This window comes from Montipora capricornis, chromosome 4 (genome assembly GCF_036669925.1).
Source record: "Montipora capricornis isolate CH-2021 chromosome 4, ASM3666992v2, whole genome shotgun sequence".
Classification (NCBI taxonomy): Eukaryota; Metazoa; Cnidaria; class Anthozoa; order Scleractinia; family Acroporidae; genus Montipora; species Montipora capricornis.
In genome coordinates, this window is record NC_090886.1 from 9,369,113 (window position 1) to 9,379,112 (window position 10,000).

General features: G+C 39.8%; 1 protein-coding gene across 2 annotated transcripts in view; it reads right to left on the reverse strand.

Moving 5' to 3' along the window:
- The window catches only part of LOC138045490 (uncharacterized), a 17,250-nt gene extending 7,971 nt beyond the window's left edge, over nucleotides 1–9,279 (reverse strand). The window contains exons 1-4 of one of the 2 annotated variants that reach the window (XM_068892010.1): nucleotides 8,340–9,279; nucleotides 4,936–5,107; nucleotides 3,615–3,870; nucleotides 1,913–2,140 (exon numbers count right to left, since the gene is read on the reverse strand). In XM_068892010.1, coding sequence (XP_068748111.1) covers nucleotides 1,913–2,140; nucleotides 3,615–3,870; nucleotides 4,936–5,107; nucleotides 8,340–8,610 — 927 coding nt within the window. In that variant the 5' untranslated portion in view covers nucleotides 8,611–9,279. Of the gene's footprint in view, nucleotides 1–1,912; nucleotides 2,141–3,614; nucleotides 3,871–4,935; nucleotides 5,108–7,052; nucleotides 7,161–8,339 lie in introns of those variants that run through there. The other variant, XM_068892011.1, reaches the window with a different exon arrangement.
- Between the last annotated feature and the right edge of the window lie 721 nt (nucleotides 9,280–10,000).

Genomic DNA, 10,000 nt, shown 5'->3' on the forward strand with positions numbered 1-10,000 from the left:
TTACGGTTGTAAGATGATTCGTCAAGGAGTCCGTCAGTGTGGGTGGGTTTCCTGTAAACCGTCGTCTGTAGTCTGTTGTTGTCACGGGTCATCAAGCAGTCAAGAAAAAGAACCTTAACATTATCCTCGATCTCCTTGGTAAACTGAATGTGGGCGTTTTGTCTAGATCTGTTGAGATGTTCGTGAAAAGCTGGTTTACTAGCTTAGAACAGACACCAATAAAGCGACGCCTACAACTTCCCGCACCCTAAAAAACGACTTATCGACGACATCACCAACAGACAAACAACACACTAATTTACTCTATCACAATACTGCCTGACGTATTCTACTATACACGTACAGACCTTAGACCTATAGACGGATCGAAATGCAGCAATCACTGTTTAGTCTGTAATTTTCCTCACTAACTATAACTAAACTAACTAACTAACTGGCGACTCAAATTCAATTGTAAGCCTTTTCTGGAATTTCAACTAGATTTTCCGGCTCAGGGAGATTGACTCTGCTTTTGCTCGCTTAAATGCTTTAAATTTCTGTTCTATCAGCACCTACTCCTTAGTTCCACTACGTTTCCTTACGTTTTGAACTACACCGATGACAACCATGAGGGGAAAGTTTAAGGAATGCCCTTCTCCTCTTTCGCTTGATCTTCCAGTGTATAAAGTCTATTTCCTTTTCGAACCATGGACTATGTTGGTGTTTTTGAACCTAACATGAACAAATCTTGGTATAGGTTTTAATTTTAGGCTAGCATTAGTTTATAATTCTACTGTACGCCGAGCTCTCATCAGGCTCTAGACCTCGTGGTCGCCCAAGGTTACGCTTCAAAGACACCTGCAAGCGCGACCTGAAATCTACTGGGATCAGCCTACAGTCTTGGGAGACGACTGCTGAATCAAGATCTCTATGGAAAGCTGCTGTGTCAGTTGGAACCAAAGAAGCCGAGCAGTCACGCACTGCCAATCTTAAGCGGAAAAGAGCAGCACGAAAGTCTTCAACCGAGTCTTCAAATCTGTTTTGTATGCCGAAGAGACTGTCTTTCACGCATTGGCCTGGTTAGCCACAGCAAGAAGTGTGGTTGAATCCGCCGGGTGCATTCCACCTTCTTACGAGACGGCAGGAGGCCGACGACGACGAGTTTATGATTATAGCTATATATATCTGATAATGATAATAATAGTGATAATAATAATAATAATAATAATAATAATAATAATAATAATAATAATAATAATAATAATAATAATAATAATAATAATAATAATAATGATGCTCCCTTGCGGCTGGAACTAAAACAATGGTTCACAGGATAAGGCATAGACCAGCACAACATCATCCTAGATGTACTGGGAGGATACTTCAAAGGACTCGAGAGAACTGTTAGGGTTTTAGTGGGAAGGAAGAGTAAAGAGGTCTTGATAAAGATGCAGAAGTCGGTGTTAGCTTTTGTTTTCAAGCTCTATTTCAAACATATTTTAATGTAATAGTTTCTACAATTAGCTTTTTATTTAATTTTCTTGTTTCCCGTTGGCCTTTAAGTTGCGCAACACTGCCCTACTCTGCCTTAGCTATCGTTTAGCATACATAAATTTACACTGCTAAATAATAATAATAATAATAATAATAATAATAATAATAATAATAATAACGGTCGTGATCGTGATTGAGATGGAGAAACGACACGATTGAGCTAAAAAAGATCATTTGGTGCATTTTTGTATGTCAAAGTGCAATTTTAACCAAAAACAATCGTGTCGACTAAATTCTGAGTCGCATCTCATTTTCCCTAGGAGAGAGAATCTACATAGAGGAGATACTTCAACGCGAGCGGGCAGCTTTTGAGCATGATGTGCACGCCTCTTACCTTTAAATAAAACACTGGTTAAATTTTCAGAGAGGTCATCTTTACCTTACGAGACTCTGCAAACCATATCTCCATGGTCTCCCAGCGTTTGGGGCAGAATTTCTTGGCCTCTTCTATAGACCTGCAGAGTTTGTATGCGGTTGTGTCAGACTCATTCCCGGGAAATGGCTCGTCATTGAAGAACATGTCTGATTCGTTTAATCTCACAATGAAAGCATCTTTTGCAGTTTCGTTGGTCTTTTGAAGCGTAACACTGCGAGCAATTGCAAGAACCTAGAAAATGAAACATATGTATAATCGTATAGTGCATGGTTGTTTTTTAGCTACACGCTCAATATCCGTTTCGTGAGACATCAATCGTTTGGAAGAATGCGCGCAGATAATTGACCTCACAGATTGTTCACTAAATTCTACTCCTTAAGAAAAGGTGAACTACTAGATTTACACCAACGCTAATCCTAACACTAACCTTAACGGAATACTTCGTGCTGGATAGAGCAAGGTTCAATCGAGTGTCGTAAAACCAAAACCAAAGCAATTACTTTGACCAATCAAAATGGAAGGAGACAATCCAGTAAACCAATCAAAACTTGAAGTAATTACACGTAGCCGACACAAAGCGCGGGAAAATGTGCACGCACGAGCCACGATTAGTTTTGGTTTCACTTCTGATTGGTTGAAAAAGTGTCGCGAGAACTTTGAACCAATCACTGAGTGAAGTAATGCAAAACCAAAGCAATTGGCTAATTACTTTTGACACTCAGTTGAAAACCACTCTATCAAAATTGGGTGTGAATCTAATTACTTGCATTTCTGGACATAAGTGGCATAAAGAGGGTCACAAAACGCAATGAGCGTCTAGACGAAATGTTTTATTCAGTGGTTTGAAAGTTAAAAAAACAAACAAACAAACAAACACAGAGATTGAACCAAGGAATTCGTGTTCCACCTTCTGCAATAAACATGTGGCCAGGTTTGTAGCAAGGTGTTAAAATCACATCTACACATCTCAAAGCATCACAGAATCTACCACCACCCACTTTCCGCTCCCCACCCCCCCCCCCCCCAAATAAAGAAACCAAATGATAATGATGCTTGACGAGCCTAAGAGACTTTCGAAATGTTGCATACCGAACGGCCTAGTACAGTCTTATTCCAGCTATATAGAAAGATTCCAAGTGTTAATCTCTTCTAAACCCTAACCCCAAATTATCCAATTTCCTCTTCTTTATTCTTCCAAGCCTCGATGCCAGGGTAACTATTCTAAATAAACGACAGGATGATCTATCTGTCTCCTATGAGTGAAGACTGGGCACGGTTCTTACGTTACGTTTAGGTCGTTGAAGAATAAACTGAAATCTGAATTCTTTATAAAAATCAGCATCTTTTTGGGACGTATCGGAACGCTAGAACATTTACGCATGCGCTGACGAAAAGTTTGAACAAAACCATGGGCCCGTTTCTCGAAAGTCATTTTTTAAACTGCCAACCGCTTTCTTTGGAGGGCCGATCGTTGAACATGTTTTCAAGGTAACAAAAAGCAAACTGGCTGTGAAGTTTGACGACTTAAATCCTTTCCGTTCTTGAGATACAAAGGGAATTGTGACACCCGAAAATAACCCGTAAAGTTTCGGGACTTTCCAGAAGCGGGACCCAGTAGCGGTATCTCTGGACACCGCCCCAGTTACCCTGGAGTGATCTATTGTTAAATATATTGTAAATTTAACTTGTTAACGTTTAACTGTACCTCAGGGTAAAGCTTGTTCAACATCTTCTTACCAAGATCGTGAACTTCCTTCGGTGTTTTAGTTATAGTAGTGAAGAATGGCATTATGGATTCGTATGCTTTTTTTCCGTTCAAGGGTTCGCCAGTTGGCAGGACGTTTGTGGTGACCTTATCCGTCGGGCTTCCATTGACATAAACATAAGAAACTGGAAGGTTTGCCAGGCCACTCGAAACTGAACTGGGAACGCAATGTTCGAGATTTTCTGTTTCCAAAAACCTGAAGAAAAATGCACCTTTGATTAATTTATTCCTCCTTTTACTTTGAATGATTTCCTGGTGGGAGCTGGTGTCTTCAGGAAATACTACTTTAAGGCGTTTGCATCCAATCCCCGGAGTTGCTGGTGGACGAACAAACAAATACATGTAATAAAACGTGTAATCTACAACCTGAGATACCTATTGTTTTCTTCGCTCACCAACGTAAAAAGCGCCACTTGTCTAAATCCAGAAGTTAGCATGCACCATTTTTCTCAGTTGAAAAAGGTCATTTTACTATGCTTCATGCTCTATACATAAGACTGATATTGTTGGAAAAGCGTTGCTTTGGGCGAGTTCTGTTTGCTGGGACACAAATAATACATTACATCTTTTTGGGATATTTTGGCCAAGTCCTGATGGGCTAGGCCGATAATTTAAAATCAGCATGGTAACCTCAGCAAAGGTAAGGGCACACCCGCCATCCACAAGAAACTATGAATAGGGATGGGGGAGAGGAAAAAATGATCTTAAATTCATTGAATCAGTTAGTGAAAGAGGCGTTACGCCAAGCTTCTGCACTGGATGAAAGATCTAAAGAAATTCCCAGATGACAGGAATGTCTCAACTGCAACATGGGAATGGACGAGGTGTCCCGTTGATCTACGAGCTCTAGCATGTCATACGCTATTCATCGTTTCTCTTAGCCGGCGGAGCCGTGGCACGAGAAAACGATGGGCTCTGAAGAAACCCTTTCTCTTCCTCGAATGGGCCCTTTGCAGCTGGCGATCACATGGCACAAGAACCGTCCTACTGGAGAGCAAATTGAGCACTGGGACATCTAAAACAAACTAAACAACTTAACTTAAATTTTCTTTGAAATCAAGGCCTTCCGGAGTTCATATATGAGTCGTCAATAGTACTAAACATGGCGGCGCTCAGAAGCGTTACTTTCCTATGTCTCCAGACCCCTTCGTTTTCTCGTGCGAAGGCCCCGCCGGCTAAGAGAAACGATGGGATCTGGGAACGAGAATAATCAAACGCGTGAGTCGACTCACTATGATATTCGATTTTATTTATCACCTACCTAATAACTTCATAGATTGGTCGACCAATATATTCAAGAGAGTACTCTCTGATAGAATCGGTTACAGTTTTTCCACCATTGTCATCTTTCCATTGTTTTAGGTGTTCGGGCTTAAGGCTCCCTAGAAAGCTGTCATCGAATATTGGCTTCATGAAGGTTTCGTTATAAATTCCTGAAAATTTTAAAGTCGATCAAAATGGAAAAAAGATTAGAAAAACGTTGTTCAAACGTGTGCGCAATAGGCCATTTTACAGTTGTTTGCTCAGTGACCTGGCCTAAGAAGGGCTGCGAGGCTGCCGGTGAACTTGACCCTGAGTTCAAATTGCACTCCATTCAGTTCAATTACCATTATTAATAATCTATTGAACCAAATCAAATCAATCAAGTCTTTTTATAATAATTGATTAATAATTGATTGTAATCATCAATAATCAATTGGCCAACATACTGAAAGCACTGACTCACAAATCACTTGTTGGCATTCTATCAGAGAAAGCGTTTCCAAAACATAAGTAATTTGCGAGGGGCGCCGACGATTTGCATACTCGTACTTGGAAACCACGCCTTGCTCTGATCAGTAGCTGTCAGTAATAATTGTTTTGCGAAAGCCTGCAATCATGCAAAAACACAGTTCTGCGATCACAGGTCAACATCACAACAGGGCTCGTTCTAAACTCGTCTTTAACCTTAAGCCGATTAACTTAATCCAGATTAGTGTAAACTTTTGTTTCATGTTTTCCACCTTTTGGTGAAAGTTTCGTTTGCTCATTTTGATTTTTCAAGATTGACTTCTTCTAATGCAAGGTTTTGCCGAATATCAGCGTTCAACAGCATTTGGGAGTAGAGAAATAATGGGGTTAGCGTTAATCGACTTTTGAACAACCGGGCCCAGATTTTTAAAGATTTTTTAGACGCTGAAAAGATATATAGAAAGTCTGGAGATTTTTAGATGAATTTGGCAATTCCGAAGTTTTTTAGAACTTTTAGAGCTAAAAAATCTGTAAAATAATGATTTTTGCTGCCGCAGTGAGTGATGATGGCATGAGTCTGAAGCGAAGGAACGAGACAGCTCTCTGAAGTGTGACCGAAACCAATGTTTCGTGGCGTTTTCGTAGCTGGTGTCGTCGTCCTGTAAGGGTCCTTAAGCTCCTTAATTTAAAGTCAAAAGTGGAAGAAATTAGCCGATCTTCTTTGACTGAAACACGGGCTTGATTTGGACGCCAAAGTCCGTGCTCCTAAAGAAAAGAAGCCCCCTATTGTCAACAATCAGAACCGGTTATAAATTCCAATGTAATTTGTGCGATGCAGGTTATGTCGGATTTACAACCCGGCATTTACACCAACGCATTAGCGAACACAAACATTCAGCAATTGGGAATCATCTTGAAGAACATGGCCCACAGAAGTCTGATTTGAAAGACAAACGTCTTTCAGTTTTGACAAAATGCCGATCGAAGTTTAAATATTTAATTTTCGAGATGCCTTTCATTCAAGGAATTGAAGGCTAAGTTCAATACTCAGAAAGACTGAGTTCAATACTCAAAATGACATAGTGCGCAAATGCCTTATTGCATTGCTTTAATACAGTTTTAAAATTGTATCCTATTACATTACATAACCCCTTGAGTCTTAATTCGAATCAAGTCAATTTCTCAGCTTTACTTTTGACTTGAAAATGATCGATGTTAAGAGAACGTCGAATTGTCAAGATTCTCAATTTTATGGCAATGCTTTATAGTTAAATTCTGTATGTATGTATGTTGTTTGTTATTTGTCTAGTGGATTTGGTTGTCTTGTTTTCCAAAAACAACTAACGGGCCTTGTTGATAATGTTAGTTGTAAAGGCCCGGGAACACTTCAAAATGTACTTCAACATACGTTGAAAAACCGCAGATTTGCTCTGCTCTAGACACTGCTGTGGCATTTGAGCGGACTGAGCCCTCAATTGGTTGGCAGGAATGCAAAAAAAAGAAGGTTTTGTTAACATTTTCGCTTGTCAAATGTTGCCGAAATGTCAGGTGAAAGTTCAAATGACTCTACTATAATTCTCGAATTAGTCAATTTTTTTCTAAAATTCTTTCCCAAAAAAAATCCCGGATTTATGTAGCTAAGCCTACCTCTCATGCAATGGTGTTTGCACGCAAGTTTCTGAGCCCATTTGGCAAAACAACATTGAGGGCGGACAAGGTAAATGCAAACTGTTTCAACAATTTTGTTCGAGGCTGTAGTTATCTAGACCTAGTATAAACTAAAACAGTGGAGGGCGTTGAAGGCGCGCTCTGATTGGCTCCCCAAAATCCCAACATCCTTTGCTATTCACCTCCGAGCAGCTCGTGCGGGATTTGGGCCCGAAAATATTGTTATCGTTGCAGGAATAAATGAGTCTCACTTTTGTAAGAAAATACTAAAACCACTGTTCACCACACTGTCGGTGGCTAGTGTTGGACTTCGCAGCTCGGTAATTATCCACCAATAGCAGCATCCACTTCGGTGAATATAGTGTAAATTATCACTTTGACCATCAGCTTTAATGAAGGTGGATCTTTCACTTTGATATTTTGTGCTTTGAGATTTTTAGAACTTTTGAGCCGATTAACCGGCTTGATTGTTCGGCGATTTTTCTTGATTATTTGCAGCCAGGCTTAAGTGCGAGACTGGCACCCTTTGTAAGAAGTGGATGTCGACAATCACATGAAAGTAAACAGAACAAAAAAAAACTTAAAACAAAGCTTCAATGCAAGGTCGATGACCCAATCAAAGTGGCGGCCCGTTTTAACTTGTAAAGATCTTTAACTTTGATATTTTGTGTCAACATTTTGCAATAATACAATCATACAATACTATATTTCACCCCATAGTTACAATAAACCAATAACAATTATACAATAATTATACAATAATAACAATAGTACAGCAAATGATAGGGGTGCTGGCTACCCGAAATAACCTAAAAGTAAAAAATGTCAGGCAGCCAGTTAAAAGAAAAGATGTTAAAATGTTCATATCAGGGACACAATACACACAAAAATAGAGATATGATATGTTATGATAAAATTTTGAGATATTTAGAACTATTTAGGAGATTATCCGGGTAGATTTTTCTGGCGATTTTTCGGGATTATTCGTAGCGAAGCTTAATTGCGAGACTCCGGCATCTTTCTTTGTAAGAAACAGATGCCGACAATCACGTGAAAGTAAACAGAAAAGAAAAGAACTTCAAACAAAGCTTAATTCAAAATGGATGACATGATTTTTTCATTGCAGGCAGAAAGAGCTAAAATATTAAAATAGAGTCAATCGCATGCTTTCCATGAACTGAGGTGACTTGCATCTTCATTTACTTTCCTTAAAAAATACAGTTTTACAGCCCAGATTTTCATCGGCCTATTTAAGTTATCACAAACCTGCTTCTCCGTTCTGTGCAATTTTTAAATATTCTTGTTTGAAGGCATCGATCCCAGCCTCGCATTCTTCAACTGAGCGAACCATCCCTGCTTTGACTCCGTACTTCAAGTTTTCGATGTATTGCGAGAACGTTTTCGAGACCAGTTTCATCTTGTCCAGTACCAATCGAACATCGCTATTGTCCTTTGGTCTAATGTTTGCTAGACCATAGCGAATGTCTGACGTCCCTACAAGACATATCGGCTGCCAGCAAAACAAGTTCGGGCCCATGAGGAAATCGCCTGCATAGTAATCCACATCGTAAGGACTTCCGAAATTGTTCTCGAGGTAATGCTTCACCTGAGCAAGTGCTTTCTTCTCACGTGGCTTCAGCTGTCATGTATTGATGTCCATTGACTCGAGCTCTTTCAAAAGACTTTTTGATGCGTCTGTGATTTTCTTTAGGTTGTTTGGAGCGGGATTGTAAGGCTTAAACTTGGTCCTGAATTCGTTTTTATCAACCCCTCCAGGTTTGAAAATCAGATCTTGTGGGTGAAGTTCGTAATACTTGTCTTGAACTTTTTGGAGAAAAGTATCGATGCCAGCTCGCAAGGCCTCCTCAGAGTAATCACAAGGTTTTAATTTAGGGCTAGTCTCACATTCTTTCGATTTTGCTTTAACTATAAGAACTATTCCGACAATGAGAACGATCAAGCCGATCAGAACGAACAGGCCTACAACGATTGTAATTTTTGACTTCTTCCTGAAAGACATCTTGTTTGCACAAGGATATGTCGGTGTCCGAGACGCTGTCAGCAGGTGATTAAAGCTTCCAGCTGCTAGAAATAATTTTTGCCTTGATAGCCTATTCAATTATTGTTCGTGCCCAGCTCGTAGGCCGCACGAACCTAAATCTGCAGCGATGTTTTTTTCCGTCGTCCGTAAAGCTTACTTCCGTCGTATTTGCGCAGGCGCTTTTTTTTTTTTGTTCTCGATACCAGAGCTCTTCTCTTTTGTGTGCACTTATAAGATCGGAGGCTCTGGCGACGAGAATGACAGTTTTTTGTGGAGGGGCATCGAAGATGCTTTGTGCCGTGAGCTCAGTGTTGCGAGTACTGACGATTGTTTCGAAAAGTAATCAAATTATCTCCGGCTACACAAGCACACGTTTTTCAAACAGCGAATGTTCTTCTTGTTTGCCTTCAAAGAACCCAAGAGAAGGTCGACTATTTAGGATATACTCAGACCGCTTTAATATAAATGTACACCCCGTTCGCGGTAGTTGATGGTGGTGAGCTTTCATTTCCGGGGAACGGCTTGTAACAATTTGAGCTTACAAGCTTCAAGTTTTCATGAGATCAGAAGAGCAATTTTTAGTTCAAATGACATAAATGCATTGACAAACTTGACAGTAAACTTTGACAAGAACAATTTAGGTGTTGGTGACTGCGAGCAGGAATTTGACCGTAAAGTTAAAAGAATTAATCCCAGCAAAAAGAAAGCTGTCATGTTTGATAATCGAACGCAAGGACTGCATGTTTATACTTTGCGACAAATGTTTCTCATTATTGCAAATGTTTTGTACACTCTACCTCGTGGATCATCAGCTCTTTGTATGTAGCGTGCTAATTGTGTCTTAGCATATTTTACGTTACCAGCAATGAGTGAATGTATCTGAAAA